Here is a 19823-nt window from a genome sequence, read left to right on the forward strand (position 1 = left end):
GTGCAATGAAGACTACCAGACTAGTGTAGCATCAGGGAACCTCTCTGTAAACATGGCGTCTGTGCGTCTGACACGTCAAGGAACAAGAGAAACAATGCGTTCAGACGTTCCTCATGACCGTTTTCTACGACGATTCAGCTGAAACTGTGACTCAGAGCCACTCACAGTACTGAGTTTGTCAAACAGGTCAGCCAATGTGACTCGCATGTAACTCAATTATGGAGAAATGTGAGCAGTGCAATGAAAAGAAGGAGCACATTGTGGCCAGCAGTGGATTCCAGTCTGCATTGAACCCGGTGTGTTGAATATGCTGCTGCAGTTAAATACCAGCGTCCTGCCTCTAAATGCTCGTTAACCAAATTGGTAACAGATACGAGTTCCTCAAAATAAAAGTAATAACGGAGTCACCCTGAAGCGAGTTCAATGTGTCCTAGTTTGCCCCAGTGTCTCACTGTGTGTTGTGTGTGTGTGTGTGTGTGTGTGTGTGTGTGTGTGTGCTCTGTCGTGTGCAGTTGATAGACCATCCTCCCCGTACAGTCCAGACCCCCACCATGCGCCCAGGAGGGTACGGCAGTATTGGACGCTCCTCTCCTAAGGTTAGGAATTCTTCTCTCAGCTCACACTTCATTGGTGAACCTAAAAAACACTGACTGTGTCTCATTCATGCACTCCGCAGCCCAAAGCACATCAGTTCGTGGTGAAGTCCTTCAACACGCCCACTAAGTGTAACCAGTGCACTTCCCTCATGGTGGGGCTCATACGTCAGGGCTGTACCTGTGAAGGTAAGGACGCTACAGTAGATGGGATCTAAACCTATAAACTGTGTTTCTCAGACTCTGATTTAACCCGTAAAACTGATTTAACATTATTACGCACTCCAAAAGCTGCATTATCTTTTACTCCAATGGTTCCAGTTTATGTTATTATCATGTTAAAGCTTCACAAATAACCAGGGAACTTAAAAAGTTAAAACTGCAGAGCTAGCTCGCCTTTTCTCGACAGGTAATCTGACAGGTAACCAGTCAAACATCTCCTTTGTCTCCATCTCGTCTCTGTCTGTCTCCTTGTCCAGTGTGTAACTTCTCCTGCCACGTCACGTGTGCGGACAAGGCCCCGGCTGTGTGTCCCGTGCCCCAGGACCAGACCAAGGGCCCGCTGGGTATCGACCCTCAGAGGGGTATCGGTACTGCGTATGAAGGCCACGTCAGGGTGAGTGAGACCTGACAAAGACCATGGTTGTGTTTGGCCCCAGATAATGACTCAGTGAATTAAAAACAATGGGGTCTGAGTTGTTTCCTTCATCTGAAACCAAAGAAACGATCACTCTCCCTTCTTTCTTCCCAAACTCACACATAAACATGAACGATAGGTTTCAGTGTACAGTTGGATTTGAGGTTTCTTAATTTACCGTGACTCCAGTATCTAGTATTCAATCTAATTTGGCTCCTTTTTAACACAACACACTGTCGAAGGTATCTGAACAACAAACCATGTCTTTGTGTGTGTCCTAGGTGCCCAAACCGACCGGGGTGAAGAAGGGCTGGCAGAGGGCGATGGCCGTGGTGTGTGACTTCAAACTGTTCCTCTACGAGCTGGGGGAAGGAAAAGCCATGCAACCGAGCGTAGTAGTCAGCCAAGTCATAGATATGAGGTAAGAAAGGTGTCGAAATTCTTCCACACCTTCTTAGGTTTCATCTTAGTATCCTGGAAGTTCAGCTGCGTGCGTCTCAAACCGATGATCAAACAGTTGTTCTGTGTCTAACCACTGATTTCCTTGCTGTCCTCCAGGGATGAGGAGTTCTCTGTCAGTTCTGTTCTGGCCTCTGACGTCATCCACGCCAGCCGCAAAGACATCCCTTGTATATTCAGAGTGAGTTTTCTTTTTTTTGTTTGAGCAACCCGAAGTTTCAAAACAATCTGAAACCCACGACTTCCTGAAATATTTCCACCACGTAATGTGAGCTGTCCCTCTTCTCTCCTCAGGTGACAGCGTCCCAGCTCTCCCCCTCCAGCAACCACAAGCCCTCCATCCTGATCCTGGCCGACAGCGATCAGGAGAGGAACAAGTGGGTGGGCCTCCTCAACGAGCTCCACCGCATCCTCAAAAAGAACAAGCTCAAGGAGCGCTTCGTCTACGTCCCCAAGGAGGCCTATGACTGCACCCTGCCGCTCATCAAGACCACACAGTCTGCTGCTATCATAGGTGGGCCTCAAACAACTACAGCGTACTACAAGAAGTACTGCAGGAAGTGATTCTAATATCGCTGCTAATCCAGATCCCACATGTACACGCTCTCCGTATTCAGTAATCATCTCAGCAGAGTGTAGTTGTTGCAGGTAGAGCTGTGAGCTAGAGCTAAACCAGTTTGGTTTTCTTCACGTTAAGAAACTAGAAGATTGGAACCTTTTCTGTCCCCTGACTGGCACTGAAACGTCCGTCTCGCTTCGTTTGCTTTGCCCTCAGATCACGAGCGTGTCGCCCTGGGCAACGAGGAAGGCCTTTTCGTCATCCACGTCACCAAAGATGGTAAGATCCATCTTTTGTTTCCCTCCTTATTGATGTTTAAAACGTGTCAGCATTAATAGAGGGGCGATCGATGACCTGTTTCCTTCCTCCCTTTCTCTCTCTCCTTTATTCTCCCTCCATCCGCAGAAATAATCCGCATGGGGGACAACAAGAAGGTGCACCACATCGACCTGATACTCCAGGAGCAGCTGCTGGCGGTCATCTCCGGCAGGAACCGCCACGTCCGTCTTTTCCCCACGCAGGCCTTGGACGGCCGTGAGACAGAGTCCTACAAGCTGGCCGAGACAAAGGGCTGCCAGACCATTGTCTCGGGTCCCGTCCGCAACGGCGCGCTCACCTGCCTCTGCGTGGCCATGAAGAGACAAATCATCTGCTACGAGGTCGGAAAAGCCTTTTTATTTATCAATACTAAACTGTGACCGGCTGCCTCCTTCTGTCTAATTCACATTATTCGCTGCTTTGTCGTCCTGCACTCACAGGTGAATAAGAGTAAGTCCCGTCACCGTCGCCTCAGAGAGGTGCAGGCCCCAGGGCCCGTTCAGTGGATGGGTCTGCTCAGCGAGCGTCTCTATGTGGGATACCAGTCTGGCTTCACCCGCTACAGGTACTCCACACTCTGAGACCCACTTAGACCCGTTTTTGGGGGGACAGGGAAGTTCAGGGGCAGACAGCAGGTCAGCAGTAGACGTCACATAGAAGTGAGACACATCATGTGTAAGGTGAGAACCTGAAGATCAATTTGAGATGCATCATGTGTCAGGTTTTGTGTCAAGGGCTTAGAACTTTATGTTGGAAGTATATGACGACCTTTCACGTGTTCCCATGAAGTTTTTGAAGCGATGTCTGGGTTGATACCTTTTGTTAAACAGTTTTGGTTCAAACTTTAACCATTTTTTTACCATTAAAGAATTTATAAAATGGTCAATAATCGGTACAAAATCCCACATTAAGACACCAAAACATTAAGGAACACATTAGAAAAATCCCTGGGATCAAAAACTTTTGACATTTGGAGATTTCTGCACGAGTTTCATTTTTGTGTGAAAGCCATTCTTCCTCTAAATGCTCTAGTTTGTGATTGTAAAGTTTCATGAGGCTGTGATCATCGAAGAAAACACTGTCACCACACTGAAATGGTTACCATGGGGACGAACATCATCGCAAATGAACACACTTGGAGTTTAGCTTTCCAGTCAGACCTTATTGATGTAATTCAGGACCCCAGTATGCAGAAATATTCAGATACCCTGTGGGTATGTCTATATGACTAATGGGTACCCACAGAACCAGTGTTCACTCAGGTATTTTGAGGTCAGAGGTCAAGGGACGTCTTTGAAACCTTAACCTACCTTTGGAGCATAATTGTGCCGCCTCCCCAAACTAACAGGACAGAATCCTCACTGTAGCTTTAAACCAGAGCCCACTACAGCCTCTTACAGACTGTAATGTACGCCTGTGCTCCTGCGAGTCTAACGGTTAACTGACCTAAATATGTTCCACTGATGGTCCGTGTTTGTGTTAATGTGTTAAGAATGTTGATGTTTAAGTCGTTCTCATTCTCACCCTGCTGAAACAACTGGAAATAACGTATAAATGTATTAAACCTCTTATTAAATTATCTTAATTTATCAAATCTAACTCTATGATGACCTCCACAGTGTCCATGGTGACGTGTCCCCCGTCAACCTGCTCCATCACGAGGACCACACCCTGGCCTTCATCCCCCAGCAGGGGCTGGAAGCTCTCTGCGCCGTGGAGATTTCCAGCAAGGAGCTGCTGTTGTGCTTCAGCGCCATCGGAGTGTACGTGGACTCCCAGGGCCGCAGGTCGCGTCAGCAGGAGCTGATGTGGCCGGCTGTTCCCAACTCTGCCTGTGAGTGCAGCATTAATGCTAATGTGTGTATGGTGATTAACATGCAGAGGCAGACTTAAAAACAAATGATGTTTCCCTTTGTACAGGCTACAACGCCCCCTACCTGTCAGTGTACAGCGAGAACGCTGTCGATGTGTTCGACGTCAACACCATGGAGTGGATCCAGACCATCCCTCTGAAGAAGGTCAGTGCTGTGGATCAGACGGGACATCAGGCACTAGACGCGCACCTCTGGCGCCACCTGGTGGATCAGAGAAATGGGTCCCATTTGTCTCTGTCACCATAGCAACCTGACTTCTGTTTGCCACCTGGCCATAAACGGCTGTTTGAGCACAGTTTTAAAAACAGTGCTCATTTATTCAAAACACTACAATCCATTCACACACACACACACACGCACAAACACACACACACCAACACACACACACGCACAAACACATACACACCCCATAGCAGCTTAAGGAAAATGGATGAAACCATGATGGATTTCTCTGCTTCATCTTCAGGTGCGGCCTCTGAACGCTGACGGCTCTCTGAACCTGCTGGGGCTGGAAACAGTCCGGCTCATCTACTTTAGAAACAAGATGGCCGGTAAGAATTCACAAGTGTATTGATTGAAGCTAGTCTGGGACCTTTAAGACGATTACAGAGGAGGTTGCTTGGATGTACAGTACTGAACGTAGCTGACGTACTCGTGATACTCCTATCTTAAGGCGCACTCACACTGTCCATCCGTACCGTGTCCAAACACATTTCACGGCTTAAGTCTGGTTCCTTTGACCAGTGTGAGTGAAACCGTACCGCGTCTAGGAGCGACACGCTTGCCGTTCACGGCCCGTTTGGGAGAGGTGGGCTTTAGTAAAGCACGTTTGCACATGTACGAGCACGAGCGTGCGCACGTGTACGAGCACGAGGCCTACGGCGGTTCTGAGGTCATTTCCTGTGCGCCTGTTGGGACGTAGAAAAAAGAAGGAGGGACCATGCGCGGACATTTCAAACAATGGCGGTGAAAGGCTCACGTTGGTGTGATGCGGAGGTGGAGTGTTTACTGCAGATTTGGTCGATGAAAAGATTCAAAAACAGTCGACAAGACGCACAAAAACTCTGAGGTCTACGGAAAGATCTGGAAACAAAGCCACGCATCGCCATGACGTCATCAATGCGTGTGACGTGTTACGGCGTGATGACGTATAGGCAGCAGGAAGCATTCTCCGAGGCCCAGGTAGTGTGAGTACAAACGGGCCTGGAGGGGGGGACAAGGACCCTAAAGCACGGGGCACGGGACGGAGGCACAGTGGGAGGGCGCCCTCAGTAAACTGTTCTGCTGTAATATGAAAAAGTTTGTTGGGCTCCTGCTTCACAACGGACCGAACACCGACTCCACCTGCATGCGTCGCTCAGCGCTACGTCGTTTTGTTGCGCTGATTGGTTGTTGGTCTGTTCAACTGCGTCCAGAGGCATTTTGCTCTTTGAACTGAGGTCGATGCCAGGCTACTGTGAAGCCGCACACGGATAAAAACTAAAAAAAATGACTCAATAAAGTCTTAGATTTACTCCACTGTGGTCTGAAAGGTAAAGGGTTTGAGCGTTCACTGCAGGACTCCAGGCGTCTGAACCTTCCTCTGCTCGTTATATGAAATGTTCTGTAGAACAAAAGCATCTTGAGCAGCAGCAGAAAGCTCCACATGCCGCTCTCACTCACACACTTTGTACTCTTTCGTGTAAACGTGCCTGTGGCTTTGTTGTGATGTTCCAGAAGGTGATGAGCTGGTCGTCCCGGAGACGTCAGACAACAGCAGGAAGCAGATGGTGCGCAGCATGAACAACAAGAGACGCTTCTCCTTCAGGGTGCCTGAGGAGGAGCGGCTGCAGCAGAGGAGGTGGGTCGCGTTCAGCACCAGGCGTCACTCATGATTTATGTCTGTGTCACCGGAGCTTTCAGCCTCTTACTTCTTAGTTTCCACTTTCTGAAGTCTCCGCTTCTCTCATCTGTTACTTTCTGTTCTGTGCATGTTTTCACGTGGAAGTTAACTTGTGCCCTTAAGGTACACTTCCTGTTTAACGGAGGAGAGTACTGCTGCTCTCAGTCTGCTCCTGTCCCTCTGTGCCTCTACTCATCTCTTCCGTGTGCGTTTGTGACTCCAGAGAGATGCTGCGAGATCCAGAGATGAGGAACAAGCTGATCTCCAACCCCACCAACTTCAACCACGTGGCTCACATGGGACCAGGAGACGGGATCCAGATCCTTAAAGACTTGCCCATGGTACACTCACACACACACACACACATAAAAAAAGAGCTTACAATGCAACTTACTAGCCAGAGCTACGTGACACATAGTGGCAGGTTAAATCTGCCGTCCGTACGCCGGTAAAGTCCAGTTCAGACCAAAGAGTTCAGACTTGAAGCTACTTGTAACGTGCAGGTCTGCAACGTTCTGACCAATGTGATGAGACGGGTTATCATCTCCTATGCAACAAGCTCTGACTTTTCAGGCAAATTCAGGTAATTTGTAGTGTTATAAAATATAAATGAGGACAGAGACAGTGAGATACTCGCTACAGCTGCATTTATTTAGAGATGAAACAGAAAAAACACTGTTTTATTTCCCTGATTCACTGCTTTGTTCTGGATTACGGCGCTCGCTCGACCCTCTCTCTTTACCCGTCTCTTTCTCTCTCTCTCTCTCACACACACACACACACACACACACACACACACACACTCTCGCTCGTTGAGCCTTTGTCCATAACGTCCTGACTCTCTCAGTGACTGGACCAGCGGACTTTGCTCAGACTTGATTGGCTGTTGAAACAGGTGACGTGTGTCGATGTCGTTAACATCAGCCGGTGTGAGTCCAGACGAGACGGGTCAGTTCACACCGCTGCAACTTTCTGAAACTGTTTTGTCGCGTTGCGAATCTTTGGTCTGAACTGGGCTTAAGAGCCACAGAGGACAACCTCACAGGTGGATGCAGTCTCAGACCCACGGACCGTTGAACTGCTCCTCAGTTGCCTGTTTTGTCTTTTAACGGTCAATGATCGGTTAAAAGTGCTCGGCTGTGTGTAAATATACACACACACACACACACACACGTACACACGTACATACTATAAACACAGGGAACAGTTGGACAATAAGCACATGTATACACAGACATACTCGGGCTGTTTGAGATGTGTGTGTGTGTGTGTGTAGAGCAGCTTCTGCAGAACCCCGCCCCCTGTCCTTCACCCTGTGATGTGTTCTGCAGCATGCCAACGCTCAGATGTGAATGTCCGTTTGCCGTGGCCTCAGTGGCCTCAGGGCCCGTTTGAGCTCCGCTGTAGAGCATGTAGTGTGTGTCACTGCACCCTCCTCACTCCTTTCCCCCTGCACCGCACTCTGTGTCGTGTGTGTGTGTGTGTGTGTTTGCTCCGTGCGTGTTTAAACCAGAACGTCCGTGTTCAGGAGAGCCGTGCGGGCTTCAGCGGTTCCGTCAGCATCCCCTCCATCACCAAGAACCGGGGCGAGCCGGGCCGTTCCATGAGCGCCAGCAGCGGACTGGGCATCCGTGAGTAACAGCGTCCACCCCTGACTCACCCCTGCAGCAGGAACCTTCTCTGAAACGACTCCACGTCCGGTGCTCCTCCCTGACTCCCTCCTCTCTCCCCAGGCGCGTCCTCCCAGAACGGCAGCGCTCTCCGCAGAGAGCTGTCGGGAGGAAGCTACGGATCCAAACGGCAGACCATGACGTCCCCCTCTGAGAGCTCCCTGTCCTCTGGAGGAGGCATGGACTGCGGCGACGCTCCGCTCTCACAGTTTGACAGAGAGGTCAGTGAATAGAGCAAAGCATACAGCCTCATGTGCGGTTGACTGTAAACAAAGTGCATCTGTAAACGACTCATCCTGTCTTAACTGCACACGTTAGTCTCTACTAACTGTTCAAATCTGCTGTTGTTCAGCCGCTTAACGTCAACCCAACATCAGCTTTGTATGAGTCCAAATGCCCATCATGATTACCTCCTGCTGTGTGATTGTAGACCTGAAGTTATCAGATATTAAAAAAACAGAATAAATGAAATTGTTCCTCATTGAAAGAACTCCTCCCTCCACCCCATCCTCCACAAACACCCCGGCCCCCGGGTGCAGGCCTCTCACCTCATCCCACTTCTCTGACTGATCGCTCAGCTCCCTGTGATGTCAGCGCTTCATAGTGACCGCAGACTGTTAACGCCACCCTCCCCCCCTCCCTGGAGCCGTCCTCAGGTTCAGGCACGGAGACACTGACACTAAGTCTGATCATGTTTGAACGCATCTGTAATCCGGTGTCTGTTCCTGCAACATCGGTTACATACATTTCCAACAGTAGCTACGACTGCTTTTGCGGTTTTGGGCAACTCCCCCCCTCCTCCCCCATTACCTCACCCACCCTCAACCATCCTTCCTGTGGCTCCCCATCCTCATGGCCCATACGCCCGGACTCCGTCAGCTCCATGTCGCCCCATCTCCTCGCCTCCCTCCACCCTCACTCAGCTGTGCCTCGCCCCTCCCCTCCCCGCCTCCCTCCCTCCCCCCCCTCCCACCCCAGCATGTTGTCTGTGGGCTGGGCGCTGAGTCTGACCTCTCCTCTGCAGTGGCAGGCAGTCTCCCCGTCGGAGAAGACCCCCGATCTGAAAAGGGCTTTAAGGACCCTGCTTAGTAAGATGAAGGTAATGTCAACAGCTGCAAACGACCGCACCCAACACACAACTGAGAGCACCGTGTCACTGAACACACACACACACACACACACACACACATTCAGTGTCTCGCTGCACCATTCCAGCCCCGTCACATCAGCAGCACCTTTCACTGGAGCATCAGCTGCACCACCCGTCTGTCCCTCACCCGCCTCTGTCATTGTTTTGGCTGCTGATTGAAACGGTGACGCTGCTGCTGCTGCTGCTGCTGCTGCTGCACCCTTCATCCCTCAGAGCATGTCTGCTTCCACGCAGCTCCCCGACAGCCTGCCCACGTTTCCAACCAAGAGCACAGCGAGCCGTCCTTCTCAGAGCACAGCGAGCCGTCCTTCTCAGAGCACAGCGAGCCGTCCTTCTCAGAGCACAGCGAGGCCGACAGGTGTAGAGTAACACGAGCATGTCGTCTGTGCAGGACGCTGTTCTCCCTCTGAGGGTTCGGTTCTGACTTGGATTGGAATTCATCATCACAGCTGCACGCTTCAGAGCGATTCTGATGCACATACACGTCTGTTTCACTGACGCATTAGTTTATGGATGGAAATACTTACTTTATGTAATTTACCACAGCTGTGAGGTGCTGAAAAGAGCTGATCTGAAATCTGCACATGTGTGAAATTATGGGTCATGTGACAGTGACAGAGAGCAACTTTCAGTGATATTTTCTCAGAAGATTGCGTTAACGTGCTTGTTTAGACGAGTCATCGACGTCATCTACACACACCTGCCCATCTGCACTGACCTGTGAAGGACCGTGTGTGTGTGGGTGTGTGTGTGTGTGTGTGTGTGTGTGTGTGTGTGTGTGTGTGTGTGTGTGTGTGTGTGTGTGTTGGATCCGAGGATGTTGTTGTTCATCAGAGACGAGTTCAGAGTCACAGAACAGTAAAAAGATGCGTTCAAACAGCACAGGAGAACATTTTGGGTTAAATGTCCTCGCCTAAGGGCGGGGAGTCACACTGTGTGTTGTACAGTATGAAGGTTGAACACACACACACACACACACAAACTCACACACACACACACACACACCTCATCTGTCCTGCCTGCATGTTTGTTTCCCTGCAGTCGATCATTTCTGCTCAATTGAGCTGCTCATCTGCTGCTGATGTGGACTGTGGTGTGTGTGTGTGTGTGTGTGTGTGTGGGTTCAATCTGCCCTTACATCTGTCACCCCCACACACACACAGCAGCAGAGACAGAGAACATGCATGAGCACCAGTGAAGAGCAGTTACCTGAAGATCGAGTTGAGCTCCGTTTGTTTTTCACTTTATTTTTTCCTCTTCTTCATTTTATAAACCAACAAAAGTCGTTTGGTTTCTTTAACGTGCAGATCTAAATGTCCGACAGCAGCTCCTCCTCCTCTCTCTCTCTCTCTCTCTCTCTCTCTCTCTCTCTCTCTCTCTCTCTCTCTCTCTCTCTCTCTCTCTCTTCCTCCGTTGAGTGATTTTTTATTCCTCTCGTCTTCCGTCTGAACACGTGGACGCGCTCGTGTTCACACTCAAGCATCGGCTCCACGACGTTCCTCTCACAGCGCGGAGAAGAGAGAGAGAGGACGCCGTCCGCCTCTCCGGGCCACGGACCAACCTCCTGTTTCTGCTGCCGTCACTTTTATCGAGTCACGCCAGCGTCACGGCAACGAGGGCGGCTTCACGACGGAGCGGCGACGCTGAGGGCTGATCTGGAACTGTTCGAAAAGGAAACAGCAGCGTTTCACCGACGCGTAGAGAGCGTTTACCCGCGGATGAGACGTAGAGGCCTCAGTGTGTCAAAGCCTACGCAGCACGAACACTGACGCCAACAACCAGTACTCGAGTACGCGGATCACCGCGCCCGTCCCGAGTGTTCAGTCCTTTATCTGATGCGTTTTCTCCTCAGTCTGAACTTTAAACTCTGTAATCTGTGTCACAACGTACGACCTGCCTTTTCTAACTTGTGTTCTCCCCCCCTCCCTGCTTTCTTCCTCTCTCCTCTTCCTCTCTCCTCTTCCTCTCTCCTCTTCCTCTTCTCCTCTTCTCCTCTTCTCCTCTTCCTCTTCTCCTCCAGGACTCGGACTCCCCCCGTCACTCCACGGCCTCCAACAGCTCCACCTTCAGCAGCCCCCCCAGCCCGGCGTCCCCACACAAGACCAAGTCCCTGTCCCTGGAGAGCACAGACAGGATGGGCTGGGACACATGAGCCCCCTCTCCCTCCTCTCCCTCCTCCGTCACAGCCTCTCACTTCCTGTCTGAACCCCCCCCCCCCCCCACCCCACCCTCTGCGCCGCCCCACCGCCCAGAGAACTGCACCTCCTGATGAACATTCACCACTTTACACCTTCAGTCCGTCTCTCATCGTACTTCCAAGACAGAGAGAGAGAGAGATGTGGAGAACGAGTGGTCGTGTTTGTGTGCGGGTGCAAACGTACGTGTGTGTGTGTGCGAGAAGCTGCCAGCGTGTGTGTGTGCGTGTGTGTGTTCAGAAAGGGCGTATGATTATAGGAATGACCCCCCCCCCTCCCCCCCGGTCGAGACTCACAACGCAACAAAACCACGAGAGGATGATTACGGAGAGAGGGATTTGTACTTGTACATAGAGCCTCTGGGTTTGAGGGGAAACACTTTTAATTTATTTATCGATCTTAGACGAGGGGGGGGTCCGCCTCCTCCCCCCCCTCCTTTTCTTTCTCTTCGGGTGCTGCGGACGTTCAACATGTTAAAGAGAGAGAGAGAGGAAAGCAATGGTTTCTGTTTCTTTTGCTCCTGATATTAAGTGCAGTGACTTTATAATACTTTTGATTTTGACCACAGCTCCTGCGCCGCTCTCCTCCTCCCCGTCGCTCCGGGGGGGGGCGAGCGCCGTCACCCCCCCGGACGCGTCCTCCACTGTCGCGTAGACGCTCCACTCCGCTGTACGACCAAACCGCCGCCTCCCAGGTTCCCATCACAGCGATGTACATAGGTCCAGAGTAGAGAGTAATATATGATGAGGAAACACGAAAGAGAGCTGCAGAAAAACTCCTCTTTGACTTTATTTCTGAGTGATTTTTGAGTCGTTTTCACACAAAAAAGCCATTTTTAACACTTTCAGTTTGTTTTTTTACCCTTTTGATTTTAGATTTGTTTGTTTTTTATCGTACGAGTGAAACGCAGCGTGTGTTTGTTTGGTTTCCCCACTCGAGTTTGAATTTGAGTTTGACACGACACGACTGCCCGTACTGTAGCGTTTATCACACACACACACACACACACACACACACACGGGTGCAGGTGCCTTGTCCTGCTCCTCCTCTGACTGTTTAAACGTGTGTGTTTCTAAACTGGCTGTGGCGCCTCGATGGAAACGTGCGTCTGAGCTTCGATTTCACCAGAAACGGCACAAAAAGACGGAGATTTGACGCTAATTATTCTTTTCTGCTCGTCACGACACTTTTAAAAGCTCCTGATTTAAAGAAAAACACTAAACTGAGAACTTAAACACTAACAAGTGCAGATGAAATGACCTCAGTGCTGCTGCGTCTGTGAATCTAACAGGGCCGGAGCTCTTAACCCCCCCCCGCCCCCCTTGGGCTGTTTTTCTTCTGCGCGGTGGAAACGGCGTCTGAACGAGCGTTTTTACGCTGCGGCGGCTCCAGACACTCACGTCACCTTCTTCAGCTTCAGACGCTTCAAAAAGAAAACTGTCCCGGCGTTAAACACTAACTCCACTGTGGTTCTGACGCGGTGTCACCTACGCGCACGTTACGGACGCACACGTTACACGTTACAGATCCTGCGTCGTCGTTCCTGCGTCCTCGTCTTCGTTCCTGCGTCCTCGTCTTCGCTCCTCGTCTTCGTTCCTGCGTCCTCGTCTTCGTTCCTGCGTCCTCGTCTTCGTTCCTGCGTCCCTCGTCTTCGTTCCTGCGTCCCTCGTCTTCGTTCCTGCGTCCCTCGTCTTCGTTCCTGCGTCCCTCGTCTTCGTTCCTGCGTCCCTCGTCTTCGTTCCTGCGTCCTCGTCTTTGCTCCTGCGTCCTCACGTTCGTTCCTGCGTCCTCACGTTCGTTCCTGCGTCCTCGTCTTCGCTCCTGCGTCCTCACGTTCGTTCCTGCGTCCTCACGTTCGTTCCTGCGTCCTCGTCTTCGTTCCTGTGTCCTCACGTTCGTTCCTGCGTCCTCGTCTTCGCTCCTGCGTCCTCGTCTTCGTTCCTGCGTCCTCGTCTTCGTTCCTGCGTCCCTCGTCTTCGTTCCTGCGTCCTCGTCTTCGTTCCTGCGTCCTCGTCTTCGCTCCTGCGGTATTCGTTCCTGCGTCCTCGTCTTTGTTCCTGCGTCCTCGTGTTCGTTCCTGCGTCCTCGTCTTCGTTCCTGCGTCCGTAGCTTCGTTCCTGTGTCCTCGTGTTCGTTCCTGCGTCCGTAGCTTCGTTCCTGTGTCCTCGTGTTCGTTCCTGCGTCCTCGTCTTCGTTCCTGTGTCCTCGTGTTCGCTCCTGCGTCCTCGTCTTCGTTCCTGCGTCTTTGTCTTCGTTCCTGCGTACTCGTCTTCGTTCCTGCGTCTTTGTCTTCGTTCCTGCGTCCCTCGTCTTCGTTCCTGCGTCGGTGGGTTCGTTCCTGCGTCCGTGGGTTCGTTCCTGCGTCCGTGGGTTCGTTCCTGCGTCCTCGTCTTTGTTCCTGCGTCCTCGTGTTCGTTCCTGCGTCCTCGTGTTTGCTCCTGCGTCCTCGTGTTCGTTCCTGCGTCCCTCGTCTTCGTTCCTGCGTCCGTGGGTTCGTTCCTGCGTCCTCGTCTTTGTTCCTGCGTCCTCGTGTTCGCTCCTGCGTCCTCGTGTTCGTTCCTGCGTCCGTAGCTTCGCTCCTGCGTCCTCGTCTTCGTTCCTGCGTCCTCGTGTTCGTTCCTGCGTCCTCGTCTTCCTTCCCGCTCCCGTGGAAACACAAAGTCGCTCCAAACGGCTCATTCCAAGTGTTTTTGTTTATTTTTAATATTTCATTTTATATAAAAAGAAGTTTCAGCTGATTTTATTCCAAACGTTCACGTCTGAGAAGCGTTTTTAAGCTCGTGCGTCTCCCGCCGGAGTTTCCGTAGAATGTACGAGGGGGGACGAGGGGGGGGGGGTTATTTGGGGCCCTTATTGTACAGAACGTGACCCCGGACGTGACGGTTTAAGGAGCGGGGGAGAGAAACTCAGGAAATGTCCGAACCAATGAATTTTCACTCGGATGAAAATGAGTGTGGGGTTTGTTTGATGGAGGGATGAGAGAGGGAGAGAGAGAGGGATGAGGGAGGGAGAGAGAGAGCACAGAAGAGGGGGCTAGCGGACGCAGGCGTGAGGATGAGGCGTTCAGGGCGAAGGCGCCGCAGTGGAAAGAAACTCCAACACAAAAAAAGCGCCTTTGCATTTCAGCGCGGTTGTTTCTCCAGAAGCTTCTTCTTCTTCTCTTTCACATATCTTTTCATATTCACACTTTGTTTCTGTTTTTTAGGACTTCTTTGTAATAATTTGTACAGTTTTGCATGTTTTAGATGTAATCATCATGTTTGGTTGGTTGTTTCCCTCTCGGACGGTTCGGGCGTCGCCCTGACGACGGCCCGCTGCAGCTGATGTAGATTCTTTTTTGCACAAAAAAATATTTAAGGTGTTTAAGGTCAAAGCAGAATAATGTCCACGCGTCTGTGGAGGACTCCTATTATTAACCTGACTCCGGTGTATTTCAATAAAGCGGAGGGCTGTTACAGAAACACACGTGTCGCTGAGTCGTCTTTACGGGGACAAGGGATTAAAAACTACTTTTAACTACTTTAGTTTGACTTTTTCAAACACTTTTCTGTGACTTTATTCACCGACGCAGCTGAAAAGAAGAAGAATTATGGTTTTATTTGTACTGCAACTCTTATTATTCATGTTACACACACACAAACAGGATCTATATACATGCAATTAAGGAGAGATGTCAGAGCGAGGGCGCTGCCAATGGATCTGAGCAGTTGGAGGTTTGGTGCCTTGCTCAACAGCACCTCTGCAGTGTCAAGGAGATGAACTGGCACCTCTCCAGCCACCAGTCCATGCTCCATTCATGTGTTATGGTCCTGACATCACACATGCCAGCGGAGTCACCTCTGGACTAAGCTGCTGCAGATAAAGCCTGTTGGAGAAGCCTGGGATTGAACCCGGGGCCTCATTCATGCAAAGCATTCACTCTATCACTGAGCTACAGCCCCAGAGCTTGTCTGTGTCTTTACATTATTAACTCCGCTGATGAGATAAATTTGTGAAAAGATGGATTAAAAAAACTACTTTGACTGATTTTAACGTCTTTCTTTAATAAAACGTTCATAAAATAAGAGTTCGTTCAGTGAAACGAGCTTCGACACGTTTGTAAAAACATCAGACGTTTGGTTCAGAAGTTTCACAATAAAAGTCTGGAAATTATTTTAAGAGCAAAAAAATGAGAAAAAAGAGACAAATAAAATGAGACAAATAAATGAGAAAAAAAGTGGCCAAAAAAATTGCGACAAAAAATGAGAAAAAAAGACCAAAAAAATGAAACAAAAAAGAGACAAAAAAAATGAGACAAAAAAAAGAGAAAAAAAGACCAAAAAAATGAGAAAAAGAGACAAAAAAATGAGACAAAATGAGAAAAAAAAGTGGCCGAAAAAATGCGACAAAAAAATGAGACGGAAAAAAAAGAGGCCAAAAAAATGAGACAAAAAATGAGACGAAAAAAAAGAGGCCAAAAAAAGAGGCCGAAAAAAAAAGAGGCCAAAAAAATGAGACCAAAAAAAATGAGAAAAAAAAGACCCAAAAAATGAGAAAAAAAAGAGAGGAAAAAGTAGACAAAAAAAGTTGCCAAAAAAAATGAGACAAAAAAATGAGACGAAAAAAGAGGCCAAAAAAATGAGACAAAAAATGAGACGAAAAAAAAGAGGCCAAAAAAATGAGACAAAAAATGAGACGAAAAAAAAGAGGCCAAAAAAAAGAGGCCAAAAAAAAAAGAGAGGAAAAAAGAGACAAAAAAGTAGACAAAAAAAGTTGCCAAAAAAAATGAGACGAAAAAAGAGGCCAAAAAAATGAGACAAAAAATGAGACGAAAAAAAAGAGGCCAAAAAAATGAGACAAAAAATGAGACGAAAAAAAAGAGGCCAAAAAAATGAGACGAAAAAAAAAGAGGCCAAAAAAATGAGACGAAAAAAAAAGTGGCCAAAAAAAATGAGAAAAAAAAGACCCAAAAAATGAGAAAAAAAAGAGAGGAAAAAAGAGACAAAAAAGTAGACAAAAAAATGAGACGAAAAAAGAGGCCAAAAAAAATGAGACAAAAAAATGAGACGAAAAAAGAGGCCAAAAAAATGAGACAAAAAATGAGACGAAAAAAAAGAGGCCAAAAAAATGAGACAAAAAATGAGACGAAAAAAAAGAGGCCAAAAAAAAGAGGCCAAAAAAAAAAGAGAGGAAAAAAGTAGACAAAAAAAGTTGCCAAAAAAAATGAGACAAAAAAATGAGACGAAAAAAGAGGCCAAAAAAATGAGACAAAAAATGAGACGAAAAAAAAGAGGCCAAAAAAATGAGACAAAAAATGAGACGAAAAAAAAGAGGCCAAAAAAATGAGACGAAAAAAAAAGAGGCCAAAAAAAGAGGCCAAAAAAATGAGACGAAAAAAAAAGTGGCCAAAAAAAATGAGAAAAAAAAGACCCAAAAAATGAGAAAAAAAAGAGAGGAAAAAAGAGACAAAAAAGTAGACAAAAAAAGTTGCCAAAAAAAATGAGACAAAAAAATGAGACGAAAAAAAGACCAAAAAATGAGACAAAAAAAGAGACCAAAAAAATCTGACAAAAAAATGGTCAAAAAAAAGACCAAAAAAATGAGACAAAAAAAAGAGGCCAAAAAAATGAGACAAAAAAATGCGACAAAAAAATGAGACAAAAAAAGAGACAAAAAAAATGAAATCATTTTTTTAGTCTTTCTTTGTCTAATTTTTTTTGGGCCACTTTTTTTTCTCATTTTTTTGGTCTCATTTTTTTGTCTCTTTGTCTCATTTTTTTTGTCTCATTTTTTTCTCATTTTTTTTGTCTCATTTTTTTGGCCTCTTTTTTTTCTCATTTTTTTGGCCTCTTTTTTTTCGTCTCATTTTTTTGTCTCATTTTTTTGGCCTCTTTTTTTTCGTCTCATTTTTTTGTCTCATTTTTTTGGCCTCTTTTTTTTCGTCTCATTTTTTTGTCTTTTTTTCTGTCTCTTTTTTTTCTAATTTTTTGGTCTTTTTTTGTCTAATTTTTTTTTGGCCACTTTTTTTTCTCATTTTTTTTGTCTCATTTTTTTGGCCTCTTTTTTTGTCTTATTTTTTTGGCCTCTTTTTTTCGTCTCATTTTGTCTCATTTTTTTGGTCTCTTTTTTTTCTCATTTTTTTGTCTCATTTTTTTGGTCTCTTTTTTTGTCTCATTTTTTGGTCTTTTTTTGTCTCATTTTTTTGGCCTCTTTTTTTCGTCTCATTTTGTCTCATTTTTTTGGTCTCTTTTTTTTCTCATTTTTTTGTCTCATTTTTTTGGCATCTTTTTTTGTCTCATTTTTTGGCCTTTTTTTTGTCTCTTTTTTTTCTCATTTTTTTGGTCTTTTTTTGTCTAATTTTTTTTGGGCCACTTTTTTTTCTCATTTTTTTGGTCTCATTTTTTTGTCTCTTTGTCTCATTTTTTTGGTCTCTTTTTTTTCTCATTTTTTTTGTCTCATTTTTTTGGCCTCTTTTTTTTCTCATTTTTTTGGCATCTTTTTTTGTCTCATTTTTTGGTCTTTTTTTGTCTCATTTTTTTGGCCTCTTTTTTTTCGTCTCATTTTTTTGTCTCATTTTTTTGGCCTCTTTTTTTTCGTCTCATTTTTTTGTCTCTTTTTTTCTGTCTCTTTTTTTTCTCATTTTTTGGTCTTTTTTTGTCTAATTTTTTTTTTGGCCACTTTTTTTTCTCATTTTTTTTGTCTCATTTTTTTGGCCTCTTTTTTTGTCTTATTTTTTGGTCTTTTTTGTCTCATTTTTTTGGCCTCTTTTTTTCGTCTCATTTTGTCTCATTTTTTTGGTCTCTTTTTTTTCTCATTTTTTTGTCTCATTTTTTTGGCATCTTTTTTTGTCTCATTTTTTGGCCTTTTTTTTGTCTCTTTTTTTTCTCATTTTTTGGTCTTTTTTTGTCTAATTTTTTTTTTGGCCACTTTTTTTTCTCATTTTTTTTGTCTCATTTTTTTGGCCTCTTTTTTTGTCTTATTTTTTGGTCTTTTTTGTCTCATTTTTTTGGCCTCTTTTTTTCGTCTCATTTTGTCTCATTTTTTTGGTCTCTTTTTTTTCTCATTTTTTTGTCTCATTTTTTTGGCATCTTTTTTTGTCTCATTTTTTGGCCTTTTTTTTGTCTCTTTTTTTTCTCATTTTTTTGGTCTTTTTTTGTCTAATTTTTTTTTGGCGACTTTTTTTTCTCATTTTTTTTGTCTCATTTTTTTGTCTCTTTTTTATCTCTTTTTTTGGCCTCTTTTTTTTCTCATTTTTTTTCTCATTTTTTTGTCTCATTTTTTTGGCATCTTTTTTTGTCTCATTTTTTCTAATTTTTTTTGTCTTTTTTTCTCATTTTTTTGGCCACTTTTTTTTCTCATTTTTTTTGTCTCATTTTTTTGTCTCATTTTTTTGGCCTCTTTTTTTTCGTCTCATTTTTTTGTCTCATTTTTTTGGTCTCTTTTTTTGTCTCATTTTTTTGTCTAATTTTTTTGGCATCTTTTTTTGTCTCATTTTTTGGTCTCTTTTTTGTCTCATTTTTTCTCATTTTTTTTGTCTCTTTTTTTTCTCATTTTTTTGGTCTTTTTTTGGCCACTTTTTTTTCTCATTTTTTTTTGTCTCATTTTTTTGGCCTCTTTTTTTTCGTCTCATTTTTTTGTCTCATTTTTTTCGTCTCATTTTTTTGGCATCTTTTTTTGTCTACTTTTTTTCTCATTTTTTTTGTCTTTTTTTTTGGTCTTTTTTTGTCTCATTTTTTTGGCCTCTTTTTTTTCGTCTCATTTTTTTGTCTAATTTTTTTTTGGCCACTTTTTTTTCTCATTTTTTTGTCTCATTTTTTTGGCCTCTTTTTTTGTCTTATTTTTTGGTCCACTTTTTTTTCTCATTTTTTTTTGTCTCATTTTTTTGGCTCATTTTTTTGGCATCTTTTTTTGTCTCATTTTTTGGTCTTTTTTTCGTCTCATTTTTTTGTCTCATTTTTTTCGTCTCATTTTTTGGCATCTTTTTTAGTCTACTTTTTTCTCATTTTTTTTGTCTTTTTTTTTGGTCTTTTTTTGTCTAATTTTTTTGTCTCATTTTTTTGGCCTCTTTTTTTTTGTCTCATTTTTTCTCATTTTTTTGGTCTTTTTTTTGCCTCTTTTTTTCTCTTTTTTTTGTCTCATTTTTTTGTCTCTTTTTTTCTCATTTTTTTGCTCTTTTTTTGTCTCATTTTTTTTCTCTTTTTTTGGTCTTTTTTTTGTCTCATTTCTTTGTCTCATTTTTTTGTCTCATTTTTTTGGCCTCTTTTTTTTCGTCTCATTTTTTTGGCCTCTTTTTTTCCGTCTCATTTTTTTGGCATCTTTTTTTGTCTTTTTTTTCTCATTTTTTTTGTCTCTTTTTTTTTGTGTCTCATTTTTTTGGCCTCTTTTTTTTCGTCTCATTTTTTTGTCTCATTTTTTTGGCCTCTTTTTTTCCGTCTCATTTTTTTGGCATCTTTTTTTGTCTACTTTTCTTCTCATTTTTTTTGTCTTTTTTTTCTCATTTTTTTGGT

The 19823-nt window shown here is 45.4% G+C and overlaps 2 protein-coding genes across 2 annotated transcripts in view; one reads left to right on the forward strand and one right to left on the reverse strand.

Annotated features, from left to right (window-relative positions):
- Positions 1-11349, forward strand: part of cdc42bpab (CDC42 binding protein kinase alpha (DMPK-like) b) — an 87898-nt gene extending 76549 nt beyond the window's left edge. Inside the window, 17 exon segments of the mRNA XM_083934196.1 lie at positions 513-596; positions 677-782; positions 1073-1209; positions 1512-1651; positions 1789-1870; positions 1984-2203; positions 2465-2527; positions 2654-2907; positions 3007-3131; positions 4186-4400; positions 4487-4584; positions 4907-4991; positions 6157-6280; positions 6546-6663; positions 7836-7953; positions 8056-8213; positions 11163-11349. Of these exon segments, the coding sequence (XP_083790322.1) occupies positions 513-596; positions 677-782; positions 1073-1209; positions 1512-1651; positions 1789-1870; positions 1984-2203; positions 2465-2527; positions 2654-2907; positions 3007-3131; positions 4186-4400; positions 4487-4584; positions 4907-4991; positions 6157-6280; positions 6546-6663; positions 7836-7953; positions 8056-8213; positions 11163-11294 (2259 nt within the window). The 3' untranslated portion in view covers positions 11295-11349.
- A 153-nt stretch (positions 11350-11502) lies between these two features.
- Positions 11503-14793, reverse strand: LOC310961904 (uncharacterized protein). Its single transcript, XM_083934197.1, has 2 exons — positions 11961-14793; positions 11503-11924 (listed from the first exon to the last, which is right to left on the reverse strand). The coding sequence occupies exon 1, from the start codon at positions 14014-14016 to the stop codon at positions 12793-12795; it is 1224 nt and encodes a 407-aa protein (XP_083790323.1). The 5' UTR covers positions 14017-14793; the 3' UTR covers positions 11503-11924; positions 11961-12792.
- Between the last annotated feature and the right edge of the window lie 5030 nt (positions 14794-19823).

The sequence above is a fragment of the Echiichthys vipera genome, assembly GCF_963691815.1.
Source record: "Echiichthys vipera genome assembly, chromosome: 19".
NCBI classification, from domain to species: domain Eukaryota; kingdom Metazoa; phylum Chordata; class Actinopteri; order Perciformes; family Trachinidae; genus Echiichthys; species Echiichthys vipera.